General features: G+C 56.0%; 1 protein-coding gene across 6 annotated transcripts in view; it reads left to right on the forward strand.

Annotated features, from left to right (window-relative positions):
* Positions 1-15629, forward strand: part of DNMT3A (DNA methyltransferase 3 alpha) — a 129402-nt gene that overhangs the window by 25795 nt on the left and 87978 nt on the right. For 5 of the 6 annotated variants that reach the window (XR_011504132.1, XR_011504133.1, XM_070512456.1 and 2 more), the window contains 2 exons: positions 1747-2000; positions 14726-14830. Coding sequence is in view for 2 of the 6 variants with exons in the window: in XM_070512456.1 (XP_070368557.1) it covers positions 1938-2000; positions 14726-14830 (168 nt within the window). In the remaining 4 variants the exon portion in view is untranslated. Of the gene's footprint in view, positions 1-1746; positions 2001-3198; positions 3328-14725; positions 14831-15629 lie in introns of those variants that run through there. The other variant, XM_070512457.1, reaches the window with a different exon arrangement.

Raw genomic sequence — 15629 nt, forward strand, 5'->3', positions numbered from 1 at the left:
TCTGGGGTGGACCAGTTCTCCAATGGGCTCTTAAGAGTTGTTTCTGTGGGGTGTTATAAGCCGGGGGGTGGAGCTTCAGAGAGACCCCCTCAGAGCCTTAGACTCAGAGATCTGGATTCAAGCCTTTGCCACTGGAGTATGGACAAGTCCTAACCCTTCAGAGCCTCAGATTCAACTGTGGACTAGGTATAGTAACAGCACTTGTCGCTGCCCGGAGGAGGACTGCCTGTCACGTGCTCAGCACAGCGTCTGACACATGGAGCTACTCTCACTGTTGCCATCCCCTCACTCGTGTACTTGGGCCGCAGACATTCATTGAGTCCCACACTGTACTAAGCTGAGCAGTGTCTTTACACCTGGGGTTCCTTAGGGCTCACCTGTGGGGTATGGAGCGCCTTCGGCCAGTCTGGGTTTTAACTTATGGGGCCCCTCCTGTCCTGGCCCTAGGAGGCTCCTCCTGGCACCGGCTTCCCATCTACACCCAGGGCAGAGCCACGACTGGGGCACCCACCTCCCAACCAGGCACCCATCCCTGGGGAAGGGGCTGCGCCCGTGGGAGACCCAAGCCTGTGCTGTCTCCGGTTCCTGGTTTTCCAGGGAGCCCTGGCTGAAGGGGGTTGGGAGAAGCAGCCCAAGAGGGAGGGGGAGCCGGGGGAAGCAGAACCGGGAACTGGGAACTGGAAGGGGAAGGGTGTGGGTGGGCCCAGATCCAGCCTGCCTCCCACTTTCCTTCTCCTGCCAATCCCCTCCCCAGCCTGGCTGGCGCACTGGAGGCAGGGGCTTGGCCCCTGTCTCCTCCTGGGGGGTGGGGAGGAGGAGAACTCTGTGTCTCTGAGTGAAGAGGGTTGAAGCCACAGCACCCCCACCCCCAGCGGAGGCCTGCTGCACGGCTTTGTTATTTCACTGGCTTGAGGCCCACACCTGAAGCAGGGAGGATGAAAAGCCCCTAAGATTGAGCTGTGTGGGTTCAGAGGGCCCCCCTCAAGCCCACCAGTTTCGTAAGGCAAATGGGGCCGGTTCACGGGGTGGGGGGGAGAGCAGCCTCGCATCCTCCCTCTGCGTGGCTATGGCTGTGGCCTCTCCCCACCAGGGCGTCCCTTCGACAGCACTGCAGACCGAGGCCTTCAGCCTGGCCGCAGCCTGAGTTCAGCCTCAGCTTTCTCTGGGCCCAGGCACTGGTCCTGAAGTGAGGTGACATTCATTTCGCTACATCCTGTGACTGCCGCTCACTTCCTCCACGTGGTGGGGGCGGTGTGGGGGTGGGGGCGTGTGGGGAGGACAGATTAGAAGGAAAATGTAGTTGGGCTGGGGACCTCTGGGATTTCCCAGGGGCGGGTTGGGGTGGGTGGGAGGGTGCGGGAAGCTTTCAAAGGAAAGAACAGACGTGAATGAAGAGAAGGGAGGAGGCGGGAGGCAGCTGGAAGTCCCAGCAGTGGCGCCCACTGTGCCACAGCAACGCGGAGGCCCAGGGAGCCTGTTGCCGCCTCAGAGGCAGGAGCTGGCCCTGAGGGAAGCCAGGCAGTGCCGCACCAGCTGAGTTGGCCTCGGTTTCCCCCACTCTCTGGGGTGCTAGGCTGGCCCGAGCTGAGGGTGAGGCTGGGAAGAGGAGTGAGGTCGGAGGGCCAGGCCTCACAGGCCAGCCTGGCCCTGGGGCTGAGGGCCTAGCCCTGAGGAGGGGGCGGGGGTCAGGTGGGGCCTGGGTTGGGGGTGCCCTGGCCTGCTGACCCTTCTCCTCTTCCTCCACAGGTGGAGCCACTGGAAGCCCAAACCCACAGGCAGCCTGGGGCAGAGTTTCACTGGAGTCTCGCTCGGCACCGGGATCTATGTCCAAGTTTTAACTCTTGCTTACAAAGACCACAATAATTCCTTCCCCACAGCCAAGCAGCCCCCCAGCCCCGCGCAGCCCCAGCCTGCCTCCCACCGCCCAGCTGCCCGCAATGCCCTCCAGCGGCCCCGGGGACACCAGCAGCTCCGCTCCGGAGCGGGAGGAGGACCGCAAGGTGAGCAGCTGGCTCTGCCGGGGACCCTCTGGCTGGAACCGGAGAGGGAGGGTCCGTCCCCAGGAATGACAGCTCAGGTGTGCTGAGCGCTGGACCGCGTCGCTCAGTCATCACACAGGCGGTAGTGAGGACAGATAGCCCTGTTTTGGTGATGAGAAAACTGAGGCTTGACGAAGTTAAATCCTTGGATTTGAGCCAAGTAGTCAGGCTCCAGGGCCCACGCTTTTCACCCCTGTGTGTTTGAGCAGGTTCAAACCCTAGGTCTGTGCAGTCGTTAGGGGTCAGCATTACAGATAGTCCCCAAACCTGGATTCCTTTCTGGATCAGCCTCTGACTAGCTCTGCATCCTCAGGTGAGTCACTTCACCTGTTTTAGCTGCCTCTCTTTCCCCAGGATGTTCAGAAGCTTCTGGGAGGTCAAAGACAAGTTCGGGAGGGCTCGGGGGTGTGAGGCCACATGAGGGCTCCCCCTCCCGCACAGACAGTCAGGCTCGCGCCATGTGCTGTGCTCGGGCGACACCAGTCATCATGGAGATGTGATTTCCTGCTCCCCACCCCAACCCCAGGCTCCACGCAAGTGTCACTTCTGGCCATGGAGCTAGTGACCTTGTTTTGAGAGCCCCAGGAGGGGTGACCTCTTTACCCTTGTGCTGACCTCCAGGAGGGGCCTAAAGCCGTTAGAGGAGATCACAGCAGACTGACAGAATCCCTGCTGGGTCCCGACAGGCTGCCTAGGGACCTCACTGAGCTGTGTCTACGTGTCGGCAAAGCTGCCCAAACCCCAACACTTGGACTCTGTTGCCCCTTCTCTCAGTGGAATGTAAGCCCTGCTGCCACCCTTCCAGGGAAGTGCTGTTGGCCACGGGCCTTCCTGGGGCACCCTATCTGCTGTGCCCTCTGCCTGCTCCCGTTTCCCTGAGCAGGGGTGAGGGGTGGTGATGCTTGGCAATATCTGGGAGTAGCAGGGCGTGTTCGTGAGGCACTGTTTGGAACTGGGTGCACACCTGGCACCAGGTCTGGGGCCCCTGAGCACTCTCAGGAGCTCTGCTAGCCCGCCAGCAGGGCAGCTCTGAGACCCGCTCCCTGCTCACCCTTCTCCACGCTTGCTCAGTTCCTTTCTGGGCTCACTCATTCTTAGAGCGTGTTTCTGTTTTCTGGGTAGATGCCATCCATTTGGTCCTCGGGAACAACACATGAAACAAGTGGGGCAAGGACAGATGGCCCTAGTTTACAGATGAGGAAGCTGAGCCCAGCTACTCAGGGTGGGTCCGGATGAGAGCCTGGTCTCCTGCCTCCTGGATTGGAGCCTTTCCCACTGCCCCACCTGCGTGAGTCCTGGTATAGACACACATGCGCTCACACACACACTCAGACACACACACGTGCGTGCACCAAGCCCAGACACCTGCCTTCTTAGCCTGGAATCCTGCAGAATCCCTGGGGGTGGCGGGGGGTGGGGGGTGCGTTATATACCCAGCAAGCTGGGGAGAAAGCGTATGCTGTGGCCCACAGGGCAAGGCTGCTGGGGGCTACAGGTCAGTCCTCACTTCTTTCTGACCCCATGGAAAGAGAACAGGTGGTTCAGGTTGTCCCACGGGCCTTCTGGGCTCCTCCTGCCCAGGACTCGGGCAGCAGCAGACCCAGAAACTGCTGCCATGCAGTTGGGGCCTCTTGTGGCCACCTGTGCTCTCAAGTGGCAGCTATGACCATGGATAATTTCCTCCCCACCTTGGGCCTGGCTTTGCTCCTCTGTTGGTTTAGGTGACCCTGACTCCCTGCCCCTGGTCCCATGTCCTGACTGGTGCTGACACAGCTCCGTGTCCATGCACTTGCAGTTGGTGGTCAGCTGCCCCCCAAGGTGGGGAAGATGGGGACAGCCAGGCCAAATTCCTCCTGTTACTGGGCTGTGCTGCCCTGGGCAGCAGAGCCCCTGGCCACCTCCCATGGAGAGCAGAAGGTCGAGCTCTGTTTTATGACAGTTCAGGGTAGAAAAAGAGCACTGGACTAAGAGTCAGAAGTCCCAGGTCCCAGGCCTGAGTCTGCCACTTACTGGGATGTGACTTCAGGCCATCTGGGCTTGCGTTTGCGCGGCTGTCAAATGCGGATCGTAACTCTAGCGGTGCCTGTTTTACAGGGCGGTTGTGGAAGTCAGATGAGGTCATGGGCATGGAAGTGCCCTGCAGACAGCAAAGTCGGGTCCAATTATGAGGGATTACGATTGCTATTATTATCTACCCATAGTAACTGCTCTGGCTCCAGTGGCCACAAATGCACACCCAGCCCCAGATCCTGGTGCTGATAGAGGGAGCCAGTAGACGGGGGCTGGGTCACGGCGGGCGCTCCTCCCAGCCGCCCACACCCACAGTGCGCATGCTGGCTCACCTGGCACACCTCCCTGGCTCCTCAGGGCTGCCTCCCCAGCTCCAGGGAGCCACCCGTGGAGGGCGGGAAGAGATGCTGACAGCCACCCAGGGCAGCCTGTGAAAGCCAGGCCTGGGGCAGGGGTGCCGCGTAGCTGCAGAGGGGGAAGATGGGCCTGGGCTGCAGCCCAAGGAGAGTGCGGAGTTGCCAGGGGCGCTTGGCACAAAGGAACTGTTTGGTGAGCCAGAGGGAAGGGGTGTGGCCACCCACTGGCCCCTTCACTGCCTGGCCCCACGCGCCCTTCCAGCCTCCTGCCGGCCGAGCCTCCTGTACCTTTTGCTCCAGCACTTCCTGGAGTGCCAGGCCATCGTTCGTGCTGCTCCTCTGCCTGGTGTGCCCTTTCTCCAATTTTCTCTCCTCACTGGTCAAAGTCCTGGCTTCACTCTGCCATAAGCTACAGTTTGCAGTGGACCAGCGGTTCTCAAAATGGGGTTCCTAAGCCAGCAGCACCACAGCACCTGGAAAGGTTATAAATGCCAAAGCTGGGGCCCCACCCCAGACCGGCTGAGTCAGGAACTCTGGGGACGGCGCCCAGCACTCCGTGTTTAATCAGCCTCGGAGGGACTTGGGGAGTGCTGGTGTGGGTCCTGTCCAGCCCCACGGCTGCCCCTGGCGTGCAGGGCCGAGCCACTGTCTTTGCCGTGTGAATCCTCAGGGCTGACTCACACAGGGGAGGTGCTCAGCGAATATTTTGTGGATAGGATAGAAAGGAAAATGAGACTAGATAAGACCCCTGCACAAGAGAACAATTCCAGAGCCCCGGCTCAAGCGGGTGAGGTGCAGAGCTGTGGGTGATGGGCTGACATGGCCATGCCTGTGGCTGGGAGTGTAAGAGAGGTCTGTGTGTGTGGTGTCCCCCCGGCCCCTGCCCAGCATCTCTTCTTCCTGCAGCCTCTCCCACCCTGCCATCCATACGTTGGGCATGGAGGCGGCTGCTTGGGAAGCCGAGAGAAGGCAGGCTTTGGGGGCTGAGCTCTGGGGTGCTGGCCAGGGTGGGTCACCTGGGTCAATGTGGCCACAGCAGGGTGGGGGGGAGCTGGCCTTATGGGAGATGGGCAGGGATGCCAGGAGCCTCAGTCCTGGCTTAGAGGGCATCATGGAGGTAGGGTGCCAAGCCCTGCTTGCAGGGGTGGGAGAGGGGCAGAGGGAGCAAGAAAGGGGACCAGGAGCATTCCCAGCCTTGGGGCTGGAAGGGCCTCCTCAGATCCCCAGGTACCAATGAGTGCCTGGCCAGGAGTCCAGGCCCCAGCCTGGGCCCCTGATCTTGCCACTCCTCTTTTTCCTCTGGCCTCAGTCACATAACAGCCAAGACGCACTGAGTGCTGACTGTCTGCCAGGTGCTCTTTTAAGCTCTGTACTTGCGTTATCTTATTTCATTCTTACAATTGCTCTGTAAAGTAGGCTCTAGTATTCATCACTCTATCTTATTAAAGACTAAATTGATGCTCAGAGAGGTTATGTCGCTTGCCTGAGGTCACACAGCTAGTAAGTGATGGTGCTAGGATTGGAACTCAGGCGGCCTGTGCTGTCATCTTCTGTACTCTTGAGGCTGCCTCCTGCACGAAGGGGAGTGGAGTGAATGGTGCCTCCCCGCCCTGATGCTCCACAGTCCTACCCACGCTTCTTCTGCTGCAGGTTCAATTATGGTTATGTAGACTGAAAGTCGGATGGTCAGGGAATGCATTCCTCTGTGTGACAGCGCTCTTGCCCAGAGGAGGATGTTGGGAGTACTTCATCTCCAGAAGGAACTCACATACACAGCTAGTGTTCATGATTGTGGGTGTGCAAGTGCACACACACCCCTGATACATACTCTTCAAGGAAGACACTGCTGTGGGCACATTGTTTCTTTGCATTCCCTTCTGCCTCCCTTCCTTCCTCTCTCCTGTTTTCCCTCCCTCCCTCACTTCCTTTCTTCTCTGCCCACATTGCTTCTCTTTCCTTCTCTTCTTCCTGCTCTCCCACTCTTTCTTTCTTCAGACTTACATACCTTTCCAGGTACCTAGAACATAGTAGGGCTCCACAGGTCTGTTAGACGAACTGAATAAACATTACTGGAGGACCTAGTAATGGGAAGGGGATAGGAAGATACAAGAATGGGTAAGCCATGCATACCCTCCGGAAGAGGGAGGCCCCTCCTGGACAGCTTGCCCCGAGCACGCCCTCTCCTGCTGGGTAGTAGAAGCAGCCACAGGGGGTGCATATTTGTGCTCAAGAAGCACAGCAAGAGTGAGTGTGCGTGCGTGTGTGTGTGTGTGTGTGTGTGTGTGCATGTATGACCAGAGCTGTGCCGGAGGCCCTCCCTTCCCACCTAAGTCCAGCCTAGAGGCCTGGCGCGTACGGATTTCCCTCGGGCACCGAGCACTTCCTGTGCTCTGGTACCCAAGCTCAAGGGCATCCTAGGGTGAAATTCCTCCCAGCTCCACGCTCAGTTGTTTTTGCTGGCCCACAGGTCTGTTGCCCACCCCAGGCACGCTCTGCCTTTATGGCACTCGGATACTCACTTGGTCACTTAGGGCTGGCTCTTTGCTTTATAATATTCACTATAGGGGTCGTTTAAATAGCATCCCTCTTAGCACATTTAAACAGTTACAGAAAAGGCACCTCTACCCTTTCCTCTTCAGGAACACAGCTAATAATAATGGGGCATCCATTTTTAGCTCAGTGGAGTCAATCAGATACCTGGACGTGGAGAGCAGACGTGTGATGTAAACAGTGCCCACCCCTGAGCTGATGGGGACCCATGTCTGAGGCTTTGGGTTCTCTGTAGATGCTATTATGTGTCGGGTTGGTTACCCTTACAGTCAGTACAGTCTTGGGTGGGGGTCAGTTGGACTCTGCAGACAGACCTGTGTTTGAATCTGGACTCAGCTGTGCGACCTCTGAGCAGAGAAATGAGAGGGTTACCTGAGAAGAGGTGTGAGAATGATTAACAAAGGAACCTGGCACATATTGAGTTAGTCTTATAATTTATTTTAGTTAGCTAACTAGCTGTCTATCTACCTTCCTACCTATCTATCTGTCTTTCTGTGTACCTACCTATCTGCCTACCTACGTATTTATCCATCTGCACGTTTGTGGTGTGGATCCACTGCAGCCTGAAGGACTGAGGGGCATCGAGGAAGAAGAGTGCAGAAAAATGCAGATGGGAGTGTGAGTGGTGCGGACTTAAAGTCCGCTAAGAGCCCGGCCTGTGGAGGCAAGGTGATTTCTCGGGCCGTAGGCACACACAGGCCTGAAGTCCCTTCTCCCTTTACTCATTGAACAGAAGCAGAACTGAGGCAAGTGGCAGAGAGGCCTAACTCCTGATGGCAAGGGCTGTGGCTGCCTCCAGGGACCCCGGTGAGGGGCCACAGCTGGGCCCAAGGTCCTTGGGGTCCCTCGTGCCCTACATGACTGGGCTGGGGACGAAGCCCATCCCTGCCAAGAAGCGGGTCCCACGGGGCCTGGGCTGGGAATGCTGAGCTCAGCCCTGCAGAGGGGAGGAAGGCAGGCGGGGAACCGAGCTGGCAGAGGTGTCCCGGGACGATTGGGAAATGGGGGGGATGCCCTTCCTTTCTGGCACCTGGACTGGGCACGGGGCCTGGTCCTGCCCCGCAGCTGCCTCTGCAGAGAGCCACAGGGTAGCCAGGGCTATTGCTTATGACCGTCCCACTTGAAACATTTTCACAGCGTGGAAAGGCGTGTAAAGGAGCTTCCTTTACCTGGTAATTAACTCACTTAATCCTCCCGGTAACTCAGCAGCCACCTCCTGTCGTTATCCCCATTTTACAGAAGAGGAATTGAGACTTAGAGAGGTTGAGAAACTTGGCAAAGGCCATGTGGCTATGAACTCGTTTCATCTGGATTCTTTCCCTCCATAAAGCAAGGATGCCTGGTGGGCTGGGGATGTGGTGGTGGGCTTGGGGTCTGCGGAGGTGGGTGCTAGCAGAGAGAGGGCACGCTCCCCTCTGGCCCTCAGCACAGGGGCAGGTACTTATTTGTTTACGTGTTGTCTCTCCCTCTAAATTGAGGTCCCTGTCTGCTTATCTTTATATCCAGTACACAGTAGGTGCTCAGTAAAGGTTTTTGAGCCCATCCTCAGGCCTGGCCTCACGGTGGCCCTGAGACCACAGAGGTGAGCACGGCTGGGCTGCAGTGTGCTGGCGTGTTGCTTAGCGGAGTCTCCATTCTGGAAGGCAGTGAGGCCCCAGTATGGCGCACAGGGTGTGAAGGAGGGCCTGGGAAACCTACAGGCACGGCCATTGTCAACCATTCAGCGTTTATGGAGCACCTGCTGTGTGCAGGTGCCCAGAGCTGTGGGGTCCCTGGCTGCTGCTCCCCAGGAGGGGGCGTTGTGGGCGGGATGGGAGGCTCTCATCCATAGCTACAATATGAAGCTCACTAAGCAGTCACTGAATATTTGTCGAATATTGTCAAATAATTGAAACAAAGGGCTCATGAGCTTTGGGAGGTGACTGAGATCAGTGAAAGCAGGGGCTTTTGGAGGGCTGTGTGGGGGTGTGAGCATCTACAGCAATTCCTGGTGCCCCTGCGTGGCTGCTCACCCCGACAGCCTCTGCCCCTCCCCGCCCGTGCTCCAGCAGCACTTCCTCAGGCTCACCTCTCTGCAGGCCTGGCCTAGGCATGTCCTACGTGTGAGTGCTTGTGAGCGCATGTGCGTGTGAGCGCCATGTGCGTGCGCACGTGTGCGCAGTGCAGGTCCTGTGGCTCTAACTCTGCAGACCTGGTACTCTGGTGGCTCAGAGCGGGGCTCTGCCTGCTGGAGAAGCCAATTTGTTTCACTGAATTCCATGACCACAGACAGGCCCTGGGAGGCCGGCCAGCCAGCTGGCAAAGGCTGTACGTGCTTCTTGTCCCAGGGGGTGCAGGCAAGTGGCTGGCTGGATCCGGCAAGTTCATCCCCTCGACTCAAACACCAACTTGAGACATCTGCTCAACGGATGCTGGGTCAGTGGCATCCGGTGTATGTTCCAAAGGAGCACGTACAATCTGGCTGGCTGTCTCTGCATGAGGGCCTTGTGGGATGTGTCTCTCTTAGGGGGAGGGGTCCTATGTCTAGGTGTGAGCTCTGTATGGATAATGTGTGTGAAGCCAGTGTGTACCTTTACACTTGGATTGCCTGCATGCTCATGGTTTCACTGTGTGTGTGCGTGCACACGTGTCAGTAACACAGCATAGTAGGGCATAATGGCATATTGCAATGGAAAGACTCGTGGGCCGGGAATCAAGATTTAAATTTTGGTTCTAAAGGCCTTCCTTCCTGGCTCTCTGATTTCTGCGTGTTAGGTAACCTCTCTGAGCTTCAGATTTCCCGCCTGTGTAATGGAAAAAAATAATACCAGCTCTGCTTTCTGTAAAGTGTAAGTATAAAATGAAATAACGTATGTGAAAATGCTTTGTTAATTACCACGTACTATACAAATGCGAAAGATTATTATCATCATCGCCCAGCTCATCAGAATGAGAAGTTGTATGTGGCTTAAAATAATCCATCCAGTGAGCTTTGTGAAAATGTAGGTCAAGTCATAGCCTCAGAAGTTTAGAGAGGCTGCTGGTAACTACCTAATCTAACAGGCCACCAAATGTGAAGGTGCTTTGAAAGCTGTAAAGAGCTGCCTAAATGTAAAGTGACATGATTAAGCCTAGAAAGTATGTTTTAGTCATTCTGTTTCCTGATTTGGAGTCATAAAGATCAGAGTGGCCCTGGAGCCTCGTGCACACGGTATTCGTGCAGGTTTGTGGATTTGTGTGTATGCTCTCTCCGTGTACATGGACTCATTGTCGAGCACCTACTTTGTGACAGTCACTCACCCAGTATTTACAAATTCCTGCCCTGTGCCAGGTGCATGGGTCTAGGCAGTGGGGACACCAGGGTGAATAAGAGACCGTCCCTTGAAGGAGCTTGTGACCTGCTGAGGACAGCATGGGAAGAGGAGGCCCAGGGGAAGGGAACCCAGGAAGTGAGGCTGGAAGAATAAGCGTTTGATGGTCAACCTGAGGAGAAGGTAGTGGGGAGAGGAGGAAGAGTCTATGCCAAGGCACTGGGGAAGGGAAGCAGCCCACTTTTGCACCTGGTGCAGTCTGTTTGTGCAGGAAGGCAGTGGGGAGAGGAGACCAAGGAGGCCAGCCAGACCCTGGAGGCCTGCCTTCACATGGGCTAAGGAGCATGGCTTGATCCTGCAGGCCCCTGGGAGCCCCTCAGCAAGGGCTTAAGCTCTGCAGAGTGACATAATCAGCTCTGCATTTTGGAAAGATCACGGAGCCCCCGTTCCTGAGTACCTCACTGTAGCAGTACCAGCCAGATGTTGGGGTTTGTCTAGAGCAGTGAGTGATGGCTGCATCTGCAGGGCCCCGAGCTGGGATTTGCATGGGGGCAGGGAGGGAGGCTGCGGGGGAAGGCAGTGATGCACTTTTCTGAATAGTTCTGGTCAGTCTGTGTGGAGCGGAGGAAGTTAGCAATTCTTGAGTGATATCACGTGTCAGCCTTCAATGTATTATCTTATTTAGTTGTTGTGTGAGGTAGATATTATTATCCCCATTTTGTAGGTGAGGAAAACAAGGCTCAGAGAGGTTAAATAGCTAGAAATTACTAGTGAGTAAAGAGCAGAGCAAGAAGTCCAGCCCCCTCTGCCTTCCCCAAAGCCCACCTAACTAGAATTCCTGCCCCCTCCCGTCTCCCCCTCCCACTGGAAGGATTGACTGATTCAGTCCCCTTACGTGACAGATGAGGAAACCAACCTGGGCTCAAATCTGTTCCTGCTAAATCTGTTCCTGTTTTCCAGCTGCTCCAAGGCATCGTGGATCAGATTCTTCCCTCTCAGAGTATTAGCGATGCCTCCTAATTCAGGGCTACTTGCAGATTTGATAAGCATATTTTAAATTCCTTTGCTCAGCCCATCAGCAAAGATATTGAATGAAACAGGCCCCGTGACAGATGAGAGAATGAACCACTTGCTCGCCTCCCCGAGGGGCACAGCCCTGCGCCATCTGCTCACCCCTCTCACGTATTATCCCCCTGACCCGTCCGTGCGAACTCAGGCAGGCCCAGAGCAGAAAGGTATCGCCTTCCTCTTTGCCCTGTGACTTGTGACTGCAGCGTGGAAGAATGATATGTTGGCCAAAAGTAACATGCCTTTCACAAAGCCATACTTTGGGGCCTGGTGGAAAGGGCATAGGCCAGGAGTCACTCAGACCCGCTCAGAGACTTGGTTTCCTAAAGCACCTCCCGGGGATGCCCGAGCCCTGAATGCTGGATTGGGAGCAAAGTGCCTTGCCCTGCACTGGCCTGAGGTCCAGGCTCATCCACGGCAGCCTGCCCTGGTGATCACCACGTTCTTGTCATGTCAGGACCCGGACAGGGGGTGGCATCAGGGCCTTCCACCCCTTCCTCCTGGGCTGTGTTTCACTGGGTTGAATTCATCAGGGGAAACCGTGCTGAGCGTCTCCTGGGATCAGACATAGCAGGTGTGGCTGCAGGTGAGGAGTGACAGCACATCTCCAGATGGCACAGGGCTTCCTGTCTGGGACCCCGAAGGCTTTCCCCACATGTCTCATGGAAGCCGGGCTGTCCTAAATGTCAAGTATCTTTGGTTTTAGGTCATTGCAGCATGGTAACTGTTTTATTTTTTTTTTTTGCTAACTGGAGGCCCTGGTCATCTTTCATGTCTCTGACTAGTTCAGAACAAAAGTTAGAAAAGCAAATGAATCCCCCAGTAAGAAACGCAGTTATTAAAGAAATAGTTCAGCGCCCAGAATTTCTGCGCACTAGGAATCTTTCCAGACCCTATGGCTACCCGGGCTGATCCTGATCCACTTTAGCCCCTTCTTGTCTGCTGCCCTGTGCATTCCAGTCCCACGGGCCTGGCCATAGAGTGGTCAGAGGCTAGGCTAGGTCTGGCCTAGTGCTCTCCAGCTGAGTCCAGGGGCTGGGTGGGCCTCCAGCTGCCAGGGAACAGCTGAGCCCTCTCATCTAGGGGCGCGTGGAACACCTACTAAGCGCTGGGCCTGTTGTAGGTTCTGGGGATTCAGCAGAAGCTCCAAACCATATGTTCATCTGTCCTCTTAAAAACCTGAGAAGCAGGCAGGCTGGACAGCTTCATAACCCCATTTTGTGTATAAGGAAACTGAGGCTCAGAGAGGATGGTCCTCTAACTAGCAAGAGGACAAGCTGGGACATGCTCGCGTTGGTTTGCTCTGGCGCTGTGCCTTTCTGTGACCTGCGTTGACTCTGTTGTAAATGCTCAGTTCCCTGGTCGGAACGGTGGAGACGGTGCCCACCCCAGGAGTGGAATCAGATCAACAGCACCATCTCAGTCCCCTGCAGTGGTGCAGATCCAGTTGAAACCTTCCCAGATGTTAAGCTGCATTTGTAATACTTCCTCTCTGTGTGATCCAAGTGATCCTTTCTCCAAAGTGGGTGTCTGTGGGGCCTCAGAAGACAGCTTAGAACCAGCAGGTCTGGCCTAGCAGGGGCATGTGCCCCTGGCCCACCCTCAGCCCAGGCCTCCGAGAGCTCTCATGGAGGCCTCCCACCACCAGGCTGTTCCCCCTTCGGCCTTTCTGCCCTCATGGCTTCTCTGCAGTGTTTTCCTGAAAAGAGCCTCCTATAGGGTGCGCTTTCTCCATCCCGGACCCTCCCCCCCCACCCAAAGATGGGCACAGGGCTGGCTTCTCTCCCAGACTCTTCCTCGGCTGGACTCCTTGAATTGTCTCTCCAGCCCCTCGGTCCTCATTGCCATGTCATTCTGCACAGCGTGTGGACAGTGCTCTCTCTGAGGTCAGCTGGTACCACCCCTAGCCAAATCAGTCTGTCCTCGACTTCTGTGCATCTGGCAACTTTAACCCCTTGGGTTGGCAGCTGTCTTTGTCCTTGTACCCTCAATACGCCGTGTCCTCTTCCTGCTCCTCTGCTCACTCTCTCCCTCTCCTTTATGTGCTCTGCCTTCCCTCCAGCCTGACCATGGCCTCCCCTTGGTGCTAAGGCCTGGTCCTCTGTTCATCTTCCACTTGCATCTCTTTAGAGGACCCCTGGAACCTCAGCTGCGACTCCCCTAAATCTGCCTCCTGGGCAGTCTGTCCCACAGGCGTGCCTCGAATGGATGGACGGATGGATGGGGGGCTGGTGCCACTCTTCCTATTGATCTGATAATCTACAATTGGTCGCAATAGGTTTCCATCTGCATGTCCCACCATCACCTGAAAATTAATGTGGCAAACCACAAGCTATTTTGAAATCACAGAAAGTGAAAGTTGAGTAGGACGTTGAAGGCCATCTTTTTCTTTTTTTTTTTTTTTGAGGGCCATCTTGATGAAATCCCCAGGGAACCTGGGCACCTTCTCTTTCTTTTCTGTGGCACCAGCACTGCTCTGTGTTGATGCCCTCCCCAGGGAGGACTATGAAGCCGTCTTTGGGTACTGATATCATGAGGGCCTGGTGAGCAGCCTGTGGTCCCTCGGCTGGGTCAGGGTCCCTTTCTCTTTCCTTCCCCAACATTGTTTCTGCTCATGATTAGTCATGCCGGAGTCGGCTGAGTCAGAAGTGACTTGTGGGTGGTTTGTGGCCGGGCTGGAGCAGCGAGGCAGGAGGACTTTCTAGGTTTATGTCTCTGTGCCCCATGAGACCAGCATGGCCCCATTCAGGCTGGTACTGGGGAGGAGGTGGGTAACAAAATCAACTTCTCTTCCTGAACTCAGTGAATGAGGGGGATCAAGATGAGCCAAGACACGGTACCTGAGACACTCCTGGAGGTCGACAGGCATATGAACGCTGGTGCCACATGGCCAACGCTTTAGGACAAGTGTATTTACAGAGACTGTAAAATCCTCCACTGCCTGTGATAGTCCTCGTTCCAAAGGCTGCGTGTACTTCTAATATACATTACTAAGTTTAAGATTTCTTTTCTTGTGAATTTATTCTTTTCAATAAAGGTGATTCATTAAAAATATAACATTTAATTTTTGTACTTGTTGTAAGATTTTTTCATATAAATAAACTCATATATTTTAGAAACAAATTCTTTGTCAGAGCATGTGTTATAATTCTGCTGTTCAGAAAACGTGGCCACCGGGCGGGAGAGCTGCCTTCTGCTGGGGCGGTAGGCTCTGACCTGAAGTCCCCCTGAGGGTGTATTTAAGTGGGGCTCTAAGGGGTGGCTCGAGCTTCGCAAGCAGGAAGGGAGTGCAGAGCATCCATGCCAGGGAACAGCATGGCACAGCCCTGGAAGTGAGGCTTTCATGGGGTGGGACAGGGAGGAGGCCTCTTGGGTCCAGCCCTGGCTTCACAGGCTGTGTCTGTGCCCGCAGGAGGGAGAGGAGCAGGAGGAGGCTCGTGGCAAGGAGGAGCGGCAGGAGCCCAGCACAGCTGCGCGGAAGGTGGGGCGGCCTGGGAGGAAACGCAAGCACCCCCCGGTGAGTGTCACGGCATCCTCCCAGTGCATGTGTGTGCATGGTGATGTGTGTCCTGCAGGGACTTGGGGGCAGTAAGACTAGGTGACGGGGCGCCCCTCGAGCTGCAGAGCTTGTCTACATTCCCCATTCTTTGAACCCCACCACCACTCTACAACTCCCCTATTTTCTACATCAAACTGGAGGCCCCCAGAGGCCAGGGGACTTGCGCTGTGGGTGGTAGCAGCGCTGGGACTTGAACCAGGCCCCTGACTCCCGGCTTCCTTCTGGAAGGGCAGCAAGAGAGCTTTGCAGACCCCCCAGGCCGAGCCCGTGGCTTTCACAGGGCAGGACTTGATTCTCCCTTCCCTTCCACATGCCCACCCTGGGCCTTTGTGCCCCTGGAGAACCTGGAGGAAGGGACCTGAGGTCTGGGAGTCTGGTTAGAGTGATTAGGGAAGAGATGTAGGGTGAGTCCCTTTGTAAGAGAGGAGAGCCGGTCGCTGTGTACAGCCGTGGAGGTGCAGACCACAGGGCCGGCTGAAAGCCCCAGGCTTCTGGCTGCCACTCCTCTGAGTCAAGGGGGAGCCCTGGGGTTGCCCACGATGAGGAGTGCTCCAGAAGGTGATGAGGAGTGCTCCAGAGGACGAGGCCTGAGGGCTGTAGGAGCCTGCCTGTCTTAGGCCTTGAACTCAGGGGTAGAAGGGTAATTATCTGCCAGCCCCAGAGGCAGCTGGTTCCCTTTTAGCCCCTTCCAGCTGAGAATGGAGAACTTGGAGCACGAAGGTGAGGGGGAGCCAGGAGCTGGGATTTATAAGTTGCC

This window comes from Equus asinus, chromosome 6 (genome assembly GCF_041296235.1).
Source record: "Equus asinus isolate D_3611 breed Donkey chromosome 6, EquAss-T2T_v2, whole genome shotgun sequence".
Classification (NCBI taxonomy): Eukaryota; Metazoa; Chordata; class Mammalia; order Perissodactyla; family Equidae; genus Equus; species Equus asinus.